We start from the raw sequence: 18,981 nt of genomic DNA, 5'->3' as shown, positions 1-18,981 counted from the left end.
AGAAAGTCTTCCTAAAAAAGGAACACAAATTCGGTATATGTTTGAAAATTATGGGATAATCAATATGTGATGTTGATAAGTGGTTGAAGTGGATAGAAAAGGGTTTCCAGAAGAAGGTACCTTTGAAAAAAAGTAGGATTGACAATTTAAAGAGGGAATTGGAACAAAGGGACAAAATAAGGGAGAACGGCTAAGGAAGTAAATTGGAAAATATTTATGATGTGGAACTCAGAATGCAAGGATGTTTTTCTTTCGGTTGCTCCCATTCGGGGTCGCCACAGCGGATCATCTGATATGATCCGCATCCTGATTTGGCATAGGTTTTAAGCCAGATGCCCTTCCTGACGCAACCCTGGTCGCCTCTTACGACACAGAGATAAGGATTGGGTTTCGCCATGATTCTGGGCTGCCCTACATACTCTCAGAGCGAGGCCCAGCACAGGGCTCCCACCCTCAAGCGATCCTCCAACCCAAGCCTCCGAGTATCTGAATAACAGGCACACGCCACTACGGCCGGTCTCAGAATGCAAGGATCAGGAGGAGAAATCTAAATTGGCAGGCTTAAAACATAGCATGGAAGCAGTGCAGGATAAATCGCCCTGGATGTCTATAATACTCACCCAGCCTGGTGAGGCTCAGTGGTTAGGGTGGTGGCTTGGGATCCTGGGGTCCTGAGTTGAAGCCCGGTCGACCACTGAATGAATACACCAGGGGGTTGACTCAGCCTGACATCCTTCCGAGATCGGCGAAATGAGTACCAGTTCCAGTGTGTGTACTGGGAGAGGGGCACTGCATCAGCAACACAGTCGTGCTTCAAGAAATGATCACCACCCCAGCAGCTAAGCTGCCATACGACCACCAATACTCACCCAGTCTTCACCAAAGACAACATATCTTGCAACTCTTGTGTACATATTTATCCTATTAAAATAAATTGGTGTGGCCATGGCTCCAACATATCACTTTATTCAAACAGGCATTTTCATGACAATTCAAAATCTTGTTGAAAATATTTTTCAATCGGAGGGACCTGTGTCCCTGTCACTTCTTGGTAGGTTTGAGTTCAAAAGGATGCCCTCCATTAAAGAGAGTTAACCATGATTGGGAAATCAGTGATTGTGGCGAATCACGTGGCTTTCCCCACAGGATGCTGGCTTGTTGATAGTGGTTACTGACAGTGAGAGCTCTCAGTGGTGTGTCAATCATCATCATACTATAATATGCATGTATACATTTGAGGGTTTTAGAAGGTGGGCTGAGGTTCTCCCAGAACGAAAAATCTCCACATCCTTTTTTGGTGAAGGATCACGATTCATGACCCAAACTGTGAAACTTCATTCTCATCACCTCTTTCCATGGGTTCTTTTCAAAATCTTCACTGAACCTCTTACAGCCCCCACTTGTAGCTCACTTGTCGTGAAATTCCTTGGAATGCTTTTTAAATACTCAAGGGTTTTCTTGATCACTCATGTTGCTCTGACCATCACTATTTGTACATTTTTGTGGGCATTCACCATTATGTATGATCATGTGTATTTTAACAGGGTTCCCACTCAATCTCAAAAATGAAATTCCCTGACTGTGTTGGTAAAGATTCCCTGACCTTTTCAAACGTAAAAATTTATAAAGTTATTTTAGTCGGCTCCTCCTCCCCTGCACCGACTACTTTCCATCACCATTTTGATTTATACATGGTGTACATGCAATCATTTTCTTCTTTTTGAAATGCCAATACTAGCAGAAAATTGTGTCCGCTTCAAAATTTATTTGAATCTTAAAATATGTCGGCGTGCTTTAGACATCTTCTGAATACCATTTTGTTGGGAAATTAAACTGATTCTTCATTTGGGTGTTAACTTCGGTCTTTTTCAAAATGGTCCAGAAAGTACACTTTCTCAGCTAGTACTGGCATTTTAATTTTTTTATCAATATAAAACTAACAAAACACAAATCATACTAATGTCAAACATGTCAGGTACCATGACTAGATCAGAATTATATCAGAAAAAAATTTAGCAACATTTAGAACATCTAAAGCTTGCAAAATAACAACGAAACATTGATATTATTAATGTGACATTGCAGACAAGCTAGAACACCTGATGATATTGCAGAAATGACTAACAGACTACTATATTGTACATTTTTCTGGTGATAAAAAGGACCGTTTGTTGAACTTCTATGGTGAGGTGGGTACTCCTGTACCATTCCCTGCGGATGCAGGTACGTTCACCGCCGCAGAAGTGAAATTACTCAAATTTTACATGGGAAGTTGCAGTAACAGTCGCGATGTTGTATACTAGAATTACGAAAATGTCAATAACATCAAGCAGCATGTGTGGCTTAGAATTATATGGTTGGCAAAAACTAGCAATTAAGGAAACAAATGTGAATTGTTTGAGTAACGTTATTACAATAGTTAACATATACAGTATGGACAGTTGCTTACATTAAGTGAAATGTCAGTTGCTTACATTTGTCAGTTGCTTACATTTGCCTATTTAGTCTGAAGCACTTTTATCTGCTCACATGCTTTCTTTTTAGCTGCAGTCTTTTGATCGAGCTCACTTGTGGCTTTACGTTTACGTTCCAGTGCTGTTTGATACCTGGCACGAGAACCCCTGACATACATCAATAGTGGTTTATCAATGTTCACAGAGGTGACTCCACCTTCTGCCTGCACAGCATCATGAAAAGCATCTGCCTGCACAGCATCTGCACAGCAAACAATTCATGAAAAGAGCAATAAAGAAAACTTTTATAATCATGAACAAAATAATTGACTGGGTGTAAAGGGTACTAATTAAGATCATTCGGCACAAATCACACATTTCCCTGACCAACAAAAAAAATCCCTGACTTTCCCTGACCAACCTCAATTCCCTGACTTCCCAAGTCAGTGGGAACCCTGTTTAAGGTTGGATGATTGCTTAAAAGATTTTCCACAACTTGTGTATTTGTATGAGTGTTCTCCACTGTGAATCCTCATGTGTCTTTTAAGGTCGGATGAATGAATAAAAGATTTTTCACAACTTGTACATTTGTACGGACGTTCTCCACTGTGAATCATCAAGTGTTTTTTAAGGCTGGATGACTGATTAAAAGATTTTCCACAAACTGTGCATTTGTATGGGTTCTCATCATTATGAATCACCCTGTGTGTTTTAAGGTCGGATGACCGAATAAAAGATTTTCCACAACTTGTACATTTGTATGAGCGTTCTCCATTGTGAATCCTCAAGTGCCTTTTAAGGTTGGATGAACGAATAAAAGATTTTCCACAACTTGTACATTTGCATGAGCGTTCTCCACTGTGAATCATCAAGTGTGGTTTAAGGCTGGATGACTGATTAAAAGATTTTCCACAACTTGTACATTTGTATGGGCGCTCTCCACTGTGAATCATCAAGTGTGGTTTAAGGCTGGATGACTGATTAAAAGATTTTCCACAAACTGTGCATTTGTATGGGTTCTCATCATTATGAATCATCATGTGCGTTTTAAGGTCGGATGACTGAATAAAAGATTTTCCACAACTTGTACATTTGTATGAGCGTTCTCCAGTGTGAATCATCATGTGCCTTTTAAGGTTGGATGAACGAATAAAAGATTTTCCACAACTTGTGCATTTGCATGAGCGTTCTCCATTGTGAATTATCATGTGTCTTTTAAGGCTGGATGAACGAATAAAAGATTTTCCACAAACTGTACATTTGTACATGCGTTCTCCATTGTGAATTGTCATGTGTGTTTTAAGGACAGATGAATAAATGAAACATTTTCCACAAACTGTACATTTGTACGGGCGTTCTCCATTGTGAATCATCAAGTGTGTTTTAAGATCGAATGAACGAATAAAAGACTTTCCACAATTTGTACATTTGTATGGGCGTTCTCCACTGTGAATTATCATGTGTGTTTTAAGGTCGGATGAACGAATAAAAGATTTTCCACAAACTGTACATTTGTATGGGCGTTCTCCATTATGAATTGTCATGTGTGTTTTAAGGACAGATGAATAAATGAAGGATTTTCCACAGCTTGTGCATTTGTACGGGCGTTCACCATTGTGAATTGTCACATGTGATTTTTGAATGGATGACTGATTGAACGATTTTCCACAAGTTTGTTCAGATTTCTTTCTTTTGTGAGACTTGTGAAAATTATTCTCTGCAAACATTTCATTATTCGGTTTGTCTTGTTTGTAAAAAGTCCTCTTGCTCGTTTCAGTTGGCCGGTCCTGGGGGAGTGTGTCTGAGCTGTTCCTACAAGTAGGTGCAGTCTCCCTCAGAGATTCAATGGATCCACCTGTAAATGCAACATCAGTGAACCTGTAAAAACAAGATTCTGCACCATGCTCATCATATCCTGGACAAACGTACCCAAACATGTTCCACTGTATTTGTTGTATTGCAGAAAAGTAAAAAAAAATATTATCGATGTAAACATACATTATTCTGTTTACAAGTTTCGGTTCTTTGCATGATATTCATAATTTAGGGTAAATTCATCCAATTCTTGATGATGAGTGTCATGTGTTTGTTACGAAAAAAAATTGACAGCTTTTGTAAATGCGGGTGAAGAAAACTGCTCAAAGAAATTAGACAATTCATTGAAAACAACACCGCAAGCTGTGTTCAGTGACATACTTCAATGTTAATAAAATGATGATTTCAAAGATCATTGAAAAAAAAAATGTGGAACTGTAGCACAAACGACATTACATTGTCTTATGTACCACCCTTATACACCACCTTAATTAACACGAGAAAAGGTACCCAGCCTTGCTGGGAAACGGAGGGCCCTTCTTCCACCCCCTCTGGACTCAAGCACACCCCTTCCCCTACCTCCACCACCCCTCCCTCTCGACTCCCACTGCAACAGAAAAGTTATGAAACATGAGAAAAAGTGAGTTCAAAACCACCAGTAAAGGCCCTGTCATACCTTGATGATTTAGCCAGCGTATGCCTGACGTATGCAAAATTTGGCAAAAACGCTGGCACACGTCGAATACGTTATGGGTAAGTTTGTATACGTTAAGAGCACGCTGGCATACGTCGTAGTACGCTGGCTTTTTTCGTAGTACGCTGGCATACGTCGTAGTACGCCGAGGTGTTAGACAAATTTTCCATGCTTGAAATTTTTCGACGTATGCCAGCGTATGACTAACACGTTCCGCATAACGCTGGCCATAAGTTGTAGGCACGTTACTTTTAAGTTACTCATTAGGCGAAACACATCAAGGTAACGGTGAGCGTATCCGAAACATTTCTAACCGATGAGTAACGTGTTGTAGGCACGTTACGCAATCATTGACACACGTCCACACACGTTACTTGTAAGTTACTCATAAGGCCTAGGTCACATTTTCTCTACGGCAAGGATACGGCGGCCGTACGCCCTCTGAATTGACAGAAACGTGCGGCGGCCGCAGAGAAACTGAGGTGGCGTCAGGGAGGCCCTACGCCGTTTGGCTATATTTTACAGGCCGTAGGGGCACCGTGGAATTATAGCACGGAGATAACTTTTTTCATGTCTACGTTCGCCATAGCAATTCGACAAGCCAAGCTATGACGTAGATGTGTTCCACGTCAACCGTACGTAGGGCGTATGGTGGGCTTGCGTTATTCGTGCGGCTGCCGTAAGCTCTTCTCAATGAAAAATGAATTTTCCCAACCCCCAAAAAATTACAGCTGCTGCACTATTTCCACGGTCGCCATACGGTGGCCTTGCGGTCTGTGTGACTACCTGAGGGCAACGCAGGGTCGACGCACGGTTCCCCTACGCCCGCGGTGCACCTCCATATGGCCTCCGTGGCAGTCTGCGTCGACCATGCGTCCACCGTGCACTACCGCTAGAGATCGGAGTATAGGTGTTTGCCTATACAGTGGTGCCCCCAGAATCCCAATTTAATTCGTTCCAGGAGGCTGTTCGGATTGCAAAAAGTTCGGATTCAAATAATTTTTCCCAATAATAAATAATGGAGTGAATTAATCCGTTCGTGGACCCAAAGAAAACCCACTTTCAAGACACTTTAAACTGAAATTACCCATGTTTAAGATAAAATAAGATGAGTAAATGACCTTCGGTGGCAGTGTATTGTATGTAAACTGGTACAATCACCACATCCAAAGGTCCACACAGGCTCGTGCTTCGGCCTGGGTTCCGATCGCTCGCGCACTCTGCGCGAGCGCTGTCCCCAGAGCAGCTCATCAAACATGATGCCCGCAGAACCACAATCACTTTCATCAAACGCATCGGGCTGACGTAATCATGGATATTCCAAATTACAACTGGTTTTGCTGTGAAATTTAATCCTTGCCCGACAGTCCGTCACACCACGTGATCGGATTGCTTTTTTTGTTAATTAAAACACAAGATGATTAAAAAAAAAACAAAAATCACAAATGAAGGTGAAAACACGAGGTAAGGTCTGTCACATTTGGCTCGGCGGCCAGAGGGTCTACAAAATGTACGGGCACTAGCAATTATAAAGCGGCCGCAGTATTTCCACGGTCACACAATGTAGCAGTCACATATGTTTTTGGCAGCGTCTCACGTAGCGTACGCTGCTCAAAGAGAGATCGGCGTTGTTGTTGTTCTTCTTGTGAAGACAAAACCTTCATCTCTCTGACTCGGCTCTTGTATATACAAGATCCGGATCGCCTTAAATACTGATAACATGTACACATCCTCATATAGACGGTGCCTTTTGAGAGCGTCTATCATGAACTTTTAAATATATTCGGACATTTGCTTTAAAGTTTCGAAAAGTTGACGTTACTATTTAAAGATTATTCCATTTATCGCATTGTAATTTCGTAAATACATTATATATTTCGTAAATACACGATATATCGTAAATACGTCAATACATTATGACGGGTTTCGCTATTGGCTTAATGAAGGCACGTGACGAAATATCAGAAGTTGTTGTTATTGTTTTTTTTTTTAATGTAATTTTTTTTTTTAAACAACAAAACCTTTAGGTTTTGGACGCTGCTCTTGGACACATTTGTCCTTGTTATTTTTCGGGTAGCCGCACGGCGTATTTATAAATTGTGGAGACCAAAAACATGGGTGTGCCATACGGTCTTTCATTTGATGTCGCACGGTGACCTTAGGGCGTTCCTGCGGCGGCCATAGAATTTTGAAGGCAGGCGCAAGGTGCCCACAAGGCGACCGCAGGGGGACCCTAAGCCGAACGTGCGGCCAGACGGACAGTAACGAATGGGTTGATTTTTTAAACTTTTTTTTTACCAGTTCGTTTTTTTTCGGCTTGTCGAATTTCTACGGCGAACATCGAAGTGAAAAAAGTTATAACTCCGCGTTATAATTCCACGGCGACCTTACGACCTGTAAAATATAGCCATACGGCGTAGGGCCACCCTGAGGCCACCTCAGTTTCTCTGCGGCTGCCGCACGTTTCTGTCAATTCAGAGGGCGTACGGCCGCCATATCCTCGCCGTAGAGCAAATGTGACTGAGGCCTAAAGTATCGATCGACACACGAGAGATGCTTTCACGAGGACTTCCACCGCCGAACTGAATGAACAAAGCGCGAAGATGCGGCTCGAACAGGTGGGGAGACACATGAACAAACATGAACGCTACGTTGTGTTCGGTTTTTTAAAATGTATTAGGTTTTGAGGACAAAATTTTCTCAAAAAAAAATGTTCGGATTCCAATTTGTTCAAACAATGGGGCGTTCGGATTCTGGGGGCACCACGGTATATTATAGTTATAGTATATTCAGTTATATATACTGGTATATTTTTATTTCAGTAAAACAAAAGAACTGGTATATATACCCACTCGTTGCCGTCCGTCTGGTCACATGTTCGCCTTAGGGCCCCCCTGCGGTCGCCTTGCGGGCACCTTGCGTCTGCCTTGAAAATTCTATGGCCGCCGCAGCGACGCCCTAAGGTCACCATGCGAAATCAAAGACCGTACGGCACCCCCACGTTTTCGGTCTCCACAATTTATAAATTCGCCGTGCGGCGACCCAAAAAATAAAAACATATGTGACTGCTACATTGTGTGGCCGTGGAAATACTGCGGCCGCCGTATAATTGCTAGTGGCCGCAGATTTTGGAGACCCCACGGCTGCCGTGGCAAATGTGACGTAGGCCTAAGTCGAAACACGTCAAGGTAACGGTTAGCGTCAGTGTTCCAGACTCCCTGTTTTTTTTTTTATCTTGCCAAAACAAAGTTTTTGCAAGATGTGTTAGTCAGCTTGTATGGTTTTTTTTGTTTGTTTGTCTGTAATCACGTATCGATCACTCTGCAGAGCACAGTTATCATTGGAAATTTTTGTAACTTCGCATATCAGAGTCCTATAGAGGTACCTTTCAGCGCATAAAATTTTCAAGGTCACTTTGTCGCAAATCAGGGGAGTCGACGAAACCCTTATTTTTGGAGTAATTTTGATCGGATAGTCTTCAAATTTCATGGGAATATAGTTCATGGTCTGGCGCTCAGCTGATTAATTTTAGGTGGCGATCGGCCTTGACCTTCATGGTTAGCGCTGGAGGTCGAAAGTTTTTGACCCCAAGGTCAAATTTTGAAATCTTAGGTACCATATCGTGTAATACCTCAAATTGAACACCTCGATGAGTTATTTCTAGATACGTCAAGCTTGAGACATTATGACGTCGTTTGGTGACGTTATGAGGCAAACGCATATTTTTCATGGTTACTCTGTAGAACGATTCTCATCGGAATCTCTCGTAGGCAGATATTCCTCAAGGAGTCGCTCCTGGTGGATAGCAGCTCTGTTCACCTCAGTGTGACCTTAAAGAAGTCACACGTGGTCACCTTTTGGCAAGATACGGGTCACCCTGCGGGTGACATTGTGATTTTTTTTTCTTCTGTATGACGGTGATGTTGACACTTTAATTTCTAGTGCGGTTATAATATAATATTAATAGGCTGCTGCTCACCGATTTAAATCATAACCGCACTAGAAATTGAAGTGTCAACATCACCGTCATACCGAAGAAAAAAAAAACCAATGTCTTCGTATCTTGCCAAAAGGTGACCACGTGTGACTTCTTTAAGGTCACACTGAGGTGAACAGAGCTGCTATCCACCAGGAGCGACTCCTTGAGGAATATCTGCCTACGTGAGATTCCGATGAGAATCGTTCTACAGAGTAACCATGAAAAATATGCGTTTGCCTCATAACGTCACCAAATGACGTCATAATGTCTCAAGCTTGACGTATCTAGAAATCACTCAGAGGTGTTCAATTTGAGGTATTTCACGATATGGTACCTAAGATTTCAAAATTTGACCTTGGGGTCAAAAACTTTCGATCTCCAGCGCTAACCATGAAGGTCAGGGCCGATCGCCACCAAAAATTAATCAGCTGAGCGCCAGACCATGAACTTTATTCCCATGAAGTTTGAAGACGATCCGATCAAAATTACTCCAAAAATAAGGGTTTCGTCGACTCCCCTTATTTGCGACAAAGTGACCTTGACCTTGAAAATTTTATGCGCTGAAAGGGACCTCTATAGGACTCTGATATGTGAAGTTACAAAAATTTCCAATGATAACTGTGCTCTGCAGTGATCAATTCGTGATTACAGACAAAAAAAAACATATAAGCTGACTAACATATCTTGCAAAAACTTCGTTTTGGTAAGATAAAAACCCCCCCCAAAAAACACTGACGCCAACCAATACCTTGACGCGTTTTGACTTATGAGTAACGTACAAGTAACGTGTCAACGTGTGTCAACGACCGCGTAGCGTGCCTACAACTTATGCCAGCGTATGCGGAACGTGTGTCTTACATCAAGTACGTCGAGAAATTTTCAACATGCTGAAAATTTCTCGACGTACTCGGCGTATGACGACGTATGCCAGAAAACTACGACGTATGCCAGCGTGCTCTTAACGTATACAAAACTTACCCATAACGTATTCGACGTGTGCCAGCTTGGTTCGGCAAATTTTTCATACGTCGGCATATGCTGGCTAAAACGTCAAGGTGTGACAGCGGCTTCACACTTCGATGTCTCGTGCGGTTATAATTTGAATCGTCGATCCGCAGCCTATTAATACCCTACGCCATGTGATCGTCGGCGATACGCTGCCGCGCGCTATGCATAAGTTAGACTATCGTTGGGCATAGGTTGTGAACGCCGACAACACGCTCAGCCTTTCGTTGGTATTAGTTATCTATATGTGATTAAAACGTTCTGTGTACGTTACTAATACGTTATGCATACGTCCAACACGTTATGACACGCCCAAAACTTAAAAAAAACATCAATAGTTGAGCGTACGCCAGCGTTTTACATACATTTTGAGACCTTGCCATACACTGGCTAAAACGTCAAGGTGTGACAGCCCCTTAAGGTGTATTGTGGTAAAAAAAAAAAAAAAAAAAAAGCCATCCGATAAAGTTTCGTCGTGATTATCCTTGGCAGCTCAGATGAGTAACGTCATAACCAAAGAACATCTTTTTCGATTTTATAGAAAAGATAACATTGCTCCAACCTCCAAATGAAATGAAATCACATCCTAAATGAGAGCAGATCACACAAAATGGAGAAACAATGCAATCTCGTGTTAAAAACAAAACAAAAAAACATGAGATGACGCCCAACATGGGGTTCGCACTTTGTACTTTGATCCATCCACCAATTACAAAGGTAAATAGGATGTATGTTTTGTTGTGTTTAGCAAAGTGTCTGCATGCAGAGTGAACCGTGTGCCACAGCGCTTGGTAAAGCAGGTGACCGACCGAACGTACACACGCACACACATATACTTTTTTGCCCATGAATTAACATCTCACGTAGAGTGGGGTAGAGCAGGTGAATGAACTGCATACACCATACTTCATCGTTCATGTCACCTTACCAGGTCTCACTCGGCACTGCCACATTGTAGAAATGCGTGCGGACCACATCGCTTCGTTGAATAAGGAAGAATTTTCTTCCTCTTTTTAAGTTTTATGACGTTTGAGCCGATAAGTCATTATATGTTAATAAACTCGTCAAGGTTGTACGTCAAGATAATACGTCAAGGCTCGATAAACGTCACGTGAACGAAGGAGCCTTGAGGTAAGTCATAATACTGTGACGTCCACGGGACTTGAACAGTCCCGCCAACGTAGAATGAGCCGAAACGATGGAGGCGATTTATTTTTATATAACCCAAAGACGGCGGTTTCAATCGCCCTACCGCAAATGGGACGAGGAAGGTGGCACGAGTCACTTTTCACTGAGTTGATGATGTTTGTTCCTTTTTTAATTTTTACCAGAAATAACAAGACTCGGCAAGAAGAGGGATCCGGGGCGATTCGACGGGATGGTGTGGGATCGGGCGTGGGGAAAACACAGACAATTCCAATGAATATACAGTTCTCAATCCCTCTAAGGCGCCAAGCAGACACACACACACACACACACACACACACACACACACACACACACACACACACACACACACACACACACACACACACACACACAACGTAGCTATCTCTGGTGGTCAGGCTGGACCGTGGTGTGGACGCAACTGTCCCTGGATCGGCGCCGGACGAGCCGGCCTTGCTCTCGCCAGGGGGGGCAGGAGAAACCGCGGTGCTGTCGACTTCCTGGTCCTGGCCCAAGTCCACCCACAGCCGCCAGGGAACCAGCTCCCGCGCCAAGCCGCGAGCAGGAGAGGGAGGCAGGTCCACCCGCCGCCCGACCCCGTATTCCGAGTCAGCAGAACCCGAGAGCCAACCAAAGCGAGGCACGAGGCTCGGCAAGGCTCCCAGGCACGATCAAGAGCACGATCGACTCAGCACAGCAACCAGGACGCTCTCTGCCGCCACAGGTTCCACACCAAAAAAACACGAGCGTTCTGGTTGTAATCTTCTTCCTTTTCGACCCCGAACAGAACCTTTTTATCCTTCTGCCCTCGTCACCTCCAATCGAGCCGTTTATTGGCCCACTGCCGTCGCCTTCTGCCAATCGTGATCACGGGGCGGAACCATCCGCTGTACTGTCCTGTGACGTCACGGCCAGTCTCCAGAGAATACCAAAAGGGGTTTACGCAGACACACTTACCCTATCCCGTGTCCCTATCTAATTACGTGACATTTATCATTTCCCCCTTGAAGAAATGAACATTTACTAGACAACTTATCACCACTGAATTACTACTTATTACATCGAGATCCTGGTAAACTCGAACAGCATGGCATACCTAATTAAACATCCTAATTACCCTTTGAATGCATACCCCCCCCTCAAACGTAACAATACTTTGAGATTTCTCGCTCTCATGAAAAAAACCCCAACTTAGAACCACCTTACAGAGTTGGGAATGCTTCTGGTTCAAATGGACGAAAATGTGCGGCACATCGGACGAGACAATCGCCACCTCTTTAATACCCTGAAATAGATTGGATCTGGGTCCATTGTACATAGGGCATTTCAAAAATAGATCGTTCAAACCAAGTAGCTTGCTCAGCAAATGTTTTAAGCACTCCACCAAAACGGTTGAAGCAAGCTGGGTTGAAGCAAGCACTCCACCAAAACGGTATCACCATGGCTTACAAACATTGTTTGAACAGCTGACTTGGCAAGCGATTAGCGATGTATAAAGCGATTTATTGGGATGAAGCTCGATCGTACAGAAACCGTTTTGACAAGTTCCAAGCCAAGGCATTTTCTAAAGGCCAAATCAAAATGATGGCCAAGACCCCCTGCTTAGTGAAGTTGGGCTGACCAAGCATCAGCTTTTCATGAAGGTACGTCATTAATTATCTTAAAAAGGTGTGTTTAAATTTATCCAAACATCCCGTCTTCGTTCATGCATTCACTCGGAGTTCCCTTAAACTACTAGCACAAAGATTCAGGCCGATAGGTTTCTTGGTTTTGGAGGGAAGGAAGACGAAGAAAAAAAAAACACACACACACCATCCCTCACATCACAAAGAAAGAGGAGGGGTGGATGAACGAAGAGGGGTGGGGAAGGAAAGGAGACAGAAGAGTGAGAGGAGGGAGAAGGAAGGAAGCATGAGGGAATAGGAAGGAAAAGCAGCGTGAGGTAGGGGGATGGAATGCAGCGTGAAGGTAGGGTAATGGAAGGCAGCATATTGGGGCGTTACCGGGTGAAAGTGCTTTCAATTGTCAAATTTGAAAGCAAAGTTCTTGCTGTTGCAGACTTTGGTTTCTTTGAATCCACATTCTCAAACTCCACTGACAGGTACGTTCTGATGTTTGGTTTTCAAACGTTTAAGCATATTGGATGTATTTCAGTGATTTATTTTTTTCTGATACACTGGTGAGACTTGTATGAGAGCTAACACATAGAATGTACAACAAGAGAGCAGGAGACAAGAAGGGCGGGAGAGGGAAGGAAAAAAAACCCAGTGTGGAACAGACACATGAGGAGATCTGTGGAAGAGAGAGGGATTGGATGGGGTACAAAGGGGAAACAATATGGACACGACAGGGACTTTCATGTTCTTAAACAACAGGGACCTTCAGAAAGGAAAGCAGAAAATTTGAAGGAGGTAGGTTTGGGGTGGATTCACGGGGGGTAGAAAATATCATGGTTTTGGATGGGGGAAGATAAGAGATGGTTGTGAACAGCTGTTTTGAAGACATGGAGGGAAGAGTGGGAGTGAAGAGAGTGTGGGAGTTTGTTCCAAAGGTGGGGAAAAAAAAAAGAAGAATGAAAAAATGAAGGTAAGCAGTGATTCTTGATTTTGGCAATTTTATCACAATGGGGTTACTGGCAGAATTTGAGCACCCTGCACAAATATGGGGGGGGGGGACATATCTCAGACAGAGCAGGGGGGAGGGGGGCAAGGCCGGAGAGGAGATGGCAGAGGACAAAAAGACTATCGACCTGGCTGCGGTGAGAGACCCAGACTCAGCCTCATTACGGGAGATACCAATGATCCTAAATGCTTTGGTTTCCACAGCGTGAAGCCGAGAAAGGTGAGAGTCAGGAGCACCAGCTCAGAGGGGAGAGCGGAACTCCATCAGGTTGTGGACGAAAGCTTTGTGTGTGTTCAGACACTCAGGTGTGCCAAGGAAGAAGTTTACACGACGGAAGATGCCAAGTCGGTGACTGACTAAAGAGGCCAGCTTGGAAATGTGGCTTTCCCAAGAAAGATCATGGCATATAGTGAGACCCAGAAGGTGAGTTCCAAGGAAATGACACCCAAGGAGTGACGAATCCTAAGTCTCATAATATGCTCGTTGACCGATGTGAACTCAATTGTCATTGAAGTAAGCTTATTGGACACAGCGACAGCAAATCCTTGGGCATGCTAACCATCAGAGCGACCAGACCAACAGTAGGAGTAACCATTCATCCATTGGGACCATACTCTGTGCAGAGCGTTGGTGCTGCCCAAGTTGTCTCCTTGGCTATTGGAAATAATCCTGGATGGGTCGCCACTTCAACACAGGATACCAGCAAGCTTGCACTCATTTTGCCGACCTCAGAAGGATGACAGGCAGGGTCACAACCCAACCTGGTATTAATTCAACAGCGAAGTGGGATTTGAACTCAGGATCATAGGATCCCAAGCCCACGACCCGAACCATTAAGCCAACACTAGGCATAACCACCCACCATAATCTTGCAACAATCCAGTCTCTGAACCTCAGAGTGCTGCAATACCGATGTCCAAGCACTTGAGCTCAGAGGACAACAGACAGGTGGTCATCCTCTCTTCGGGAAAGGACATTCCAAGCACCCACCCGAAGGGACCGCGTCAGGTTAAACCAAGGAAACATCTGTCTGGTGGACACCTCAGCAACACCCTAAAACACACTTCTGCAATCTGACCTGGGAAGGTTACCCCATGTATTCCCTCCTATCATCAAAGATTGGGGACCCCGAAGGCTTTGTCCGAATCTCATCATGTGGTGAGCTGTCCTGTCAAGGGCAGCTGCACAGGAGGTACTCCCATAAAGTGGGTTTTCAGATTTTCTTTGTGCTCTTCGTATGTTTTGCAGAAAGAAGAATTTTACAGTGGCTGGAGTGCAAATCCTGCCACCAACCTCCTAATAAAAAGTAACCCAACTGCAGGAAGACGTTCGCAGACAGTTGGGTACGAGATATGGATGGCCATTGGCTCACAAGGAGCTCCTCCGCACATTGGACACCTCCAGGCTTCCTACTCTTTTACTCATCAGTGTTTGGGCTACATAGGTTCGTCAACTGTGCTTGGCGAGCAAAAAGATCGAAACCAACTCGTATTTTTCTTGTTTCTCTCGAAATCTACCCTTCCTTAGAATGGCCCTGATGGAGCCTTTTTTGGAAATTTTTGGTACGTAACCCCCGCGATAAACGGGGGATGACTGTATGGATATACACATATATATATATATATATATATATATATATATATATATATATATATATATATATATATATATATATATATATATATATATATATCTTCTTCTTCTTCTTTCGGCTGCTCCCGTTAGGGGTCGCCACAGCGGATCATCCGCATGATCCGCATCGTGATTTGGCACATGTTTTACGCCGGATGCCCTTCCTGACGCAACCCTGGTCGCCTCTTACGACACAGGGATAAGGTACACCTATTTTAACCGGGGTATACACCGGCCCAGTATACTGGTACTCATTTCGCCGACCTCGGAAGGATGACAGGCTGAGTCAACCCCCTGGTGTATTAATTCAGTGGCCCAACGGGGCTTGAACTCAGGACCTCTTGGATCCCAAGCCGCTGCCCTAACCACTGCGCCAACACCAGGCTCTATATAAATATATATATATAAATATATATATATATATAAATATATATATATATATATATATATATATAAATATATATATATAAATATATATATATATATACACACACACACACACACACACACACACACACACACACACACACACACACACACACACACACACACACACACACACACACACATATATATCTTTTCATGCATATTTTCATTTTTTTATACGCGATGCACAGTTAAGTTTCTGCCTGAGACACTGCTCAAGGCTGGGCTTCCCTCAAGCGAGTCTCTCTGATATTTACTCCTGAACTGAAGGTATTCCTGTCTTTTGGTGGCCAAAACTGCCATGACACACCAAAGAGGAAAACGATTGACCGTATCCTTGCTCTTCGGGTCCTCAGCCAACGCAAACGAGAGTTTCCGCAGGGGGTGCTTGCAGCTAATGTTGATCTCTGCAAAGCATTTGATTCAGTGAATCAGGATACCCTCTGGAGGATTCTTGGTCTTTGTGGGGTACCACCAAATCTGATCAATCTGATGTCTAAACTATATTCTGGTACTGAGAGTGCTGAGAGATGTGGTGATACCATCTCTGACTTATTTCTAATTGTTCCTAGAGTTCCTCAGGGGTGTGGACTGACCCCCACATTTTTCAGCACTTGTATTGCCTGGATACTGGGGAGGATGTCAGAGAGATCAAGTTGTGGTGCATCGTTTGGAAATGTCAGGATCTCTGACTTTGATTTCGCAGATGATGTAGTCATCTTTGCGAGAACTGGATATCCTTTTGGGGGCCCTCGAGGTGCTGAATGAGGAGTTGGAGCCGCTGGGATTACTGGCTTCCTGGATCAAAACTAAGATCCAGGCTTTCAATGACATCTTGGATGCTGCCATCTTGTCTATACCTATTTTTGGTGATGATGTTGAGGTCACGGAGAGATTCACTTACCTTGGCAGTGACAATCATGTCCGTGCTGGCTGTGAGCCAGAGGCCAACAGACGTCTGGATCGGGCCTGGGAGTCATGGATTCACTGGATCATGGGGTGTGGGGCTGCCGGTACCTGTGCAGGATGATGAATGTCCGAGTCTTCAGGTCCATGGTGCTTCTACTCTTGCTCTACGGATGTGAGACTTGGACTCTGACCAGGGATCTGAGACGGAGACTTAATTCCTTTGGTTCCAGGTCTCTTCGGAGAATCCTTGGCTATCGCTGGTCGGACTTTGTGTTCAATCAGCGGTTGCTGAGAGAGACTCAAATGAGATTTGTTACCTGCATTGTTCGTGAGCGTCAGCTGCGGCTGTACGGACACGTGGCTCATTTTCCTGACGCTGATCTTGTTCACCAGATTCTCTTAGTGAGTGAGGCTCGTGAGTGGAGGAGGCTCGCAGGCCAACCACGTGTCTTGTGGCTGCAACAAGTTGATCAGCATCTCAAGGAGATGAGGATTAGCCAGGCATCTGCCTGGGGGATGGCCAGACGGAGCCCCCTGTAATACCGGTGGAAAGGACGCAGCGTTGTGCTGCTCTGGCGCATGCTCCCACACCTGACCTGATATTTGGGGGTGGGGGCAGAAGGAGAGAGAGGGGCGCGAGAGAGGGGGGGCGCGAGAGGGGGAGGCGCGAGAGGGGAGGCGCGAGAGGGGAGGCGCGAGAGGGGGAGGCGCGAGAGGGGGAGGCGCGAGAGGGGGAGGCGCGAGAGGGGGAGGCGCGAGAGGGGAGGCGCGAGAGGGGGAGGCGCGAGAGGGGGAGGCGCGAGAGGGGAGGCGCGAGAGGGGGAGGCGCGAGAGGGGGAGGCGCGAGAGGGGGAGGCGCGAGAGGGGGAGGCGCGAGAGGGGAGGCGCGAGAGGGGAGGCGCGAGAGGGGGCGCGAGAGGGGCGCGAGAGGGGGCGCGAGAGGGGCGCGAGAGGGGGCGCGAGAGGGGGCGCGAGAGGGGGCGCGAGAGGGGGGCGCGAGAGGGGGCGCGAGAGGGGGCGCGAGAGAGGGGGCGCGAGAGGGGGCGCGAGAGGGGGGCGCGAGGGGGGCGCGAGGGGGGCGCGAGGGGGGCGCGAGGGGGGGCGCGAGAGGGGGGCGCGAGAGGGGCGCGAGAGGGGGGCGCGAGAGGGGGCGCGAGAGGGGGCGCGAGAGGGGGCGCGAGAGGGGGCGCGAGAGGGGGCGCGAGAGGGGGCGCGAGAGGGGCGCGAGAGGGGGGCGAGAGGGGGCGCGAGAGGGGGCGCGAGAGGGGGCGCGAGAGGGGGCGCGAGAGGGGGCGCGAGAGGGGGCGCGAGAGGGGGCGCGAGAGGGGGGCGCGAGAGGGGCGCGCGAGAGGGGCGCGAGAGGGGGCGCGAGAGGGGGGCGCGAGAGGGGGCGCGAGAGGGGGCGCGAGAGGGGGCGCCGAGAGGGGGCGCGAGAGGGGGCGCGAGAGGGGGGCGCGAGAGGGGGGCGCGAGAGGGGGCGCGAGAGGGGGCGCGAGAGGGGGGCGCGAGAGGGGGGCGCGAGAGGGGGCGCGAGAGGGGGCGCGAGAGGGGGCGCGAGAGGGGGCGCGAGAGGGGGGCGCGAGAGGGGGGCGCGAGAGGGGGCGCGAGAGGGGGGCGCGAGAGGGGGGCGCGAGAGGGGGCGCGAGAGTGGGGCGCGAGAGGGGGGCGCGAGAGAGGGAGGCGCGAGAGAGGGAGGCGCGAGAGAGGGAGGCGCGAGAGAGGGAGGCGCGAGAGAGGGAGGCGCGAGAGAGGGAGGCGCGAGAGAGGGAGGCGCGAGAGAGGGAGGCGCGAGAGAGGGAGGCGCGAGAGAGGGAGGCGCGAGAGAGGGAGGGGCGAGAGAGGGAGGGGCGAGAGAGGGAGGGGCGAGAGAGGGAGGCGCGAGAGGGAGGCGCGAGAGAGGGAGGCGCGAGAGAGGGAGGGGCGAGAGAGGGAGGCGCGAGAGAGGGAGGCGCGAGAGAGGGAGGCGCGAGAGAGGGAGGCGCGAGAGAGGGAGGCGCGAGAGAGGGAGGAGCGAGAGAGGGAGGCGCGAGAGAGGGAGGCGCGAGAGAGGCGCGCGAGAGGGGCGCGGGAGGGGCGCGAGAGAGGGAGGCGCGAGAGAGGGAGGGGCGAGAGAGGGAGTGGTGCGAGAGAGGGAGGTGCGAGAGAGGGAGGGTCTGAGAGAGGGGTGGTGCGAGAGAGGGGTGGTGCGAGAGAGGCAGGTGCGAGAGAGGGAGGTGCGAGAGAGGGAGGTGCGAGAGAGGGAGGTGCGAGAGAGGGAGGTGCGAGAGAGGGAGGTGCGA

General features: G+C 47.0%; 1 protein-coding gene across 6 annotated transcripts in view; it reads right to left on the bottom strand.

Moving 5' to 3' along the window:
- Nucleotides 1–950: 950 nt before the first annotated feature.
- Nucleotides 951–18,981, bottom strand: part of LOC147009386 (uncharacterized) — a 33,308-nt gene continuing 15,277 nt past the window's right edge. For 5 of the 6 annotated variants that reach the window (XM_085861967.1, XM_085861969.1, XM_085861968.1 and 2 more), the window contains exon 4: nt 951–4,308. In XM_085861967.1, coding sequence (XP_085718093.1) covers nt 2,897–4,308 — 1,412 coding nt within the window. In that variant the 3' untranslated portion in view covers nt 951–2,896. Of the gene's footprint in view, nt 4,309–17,019; nt 17,299–18,981 lie in introns of all 6 variants that reach the window. The other variant, XM_085861971.1, reaches the window with a different exon arrangement.

The sequence above is a fragment of the Eptatretus burgeri genome, chromosome 17, assembly GCF_056783735.1.
Source record: "Eptatretus burgeri isolate ZD-2024b chromosome 17, Ebu_testis_v1, whole genome shotgun sequence".
Lineage (NCBI taxonomy): Eukaryota > Metazoa > Chordata > Myxini > Myxiniformes > Myxinidae > Eptatretus > Eptatretus burgeri.
Note: the sequence above shows the minus strand (reverse complement) of the source record. Positions and strands in the feature narration are given on the sequence as shown.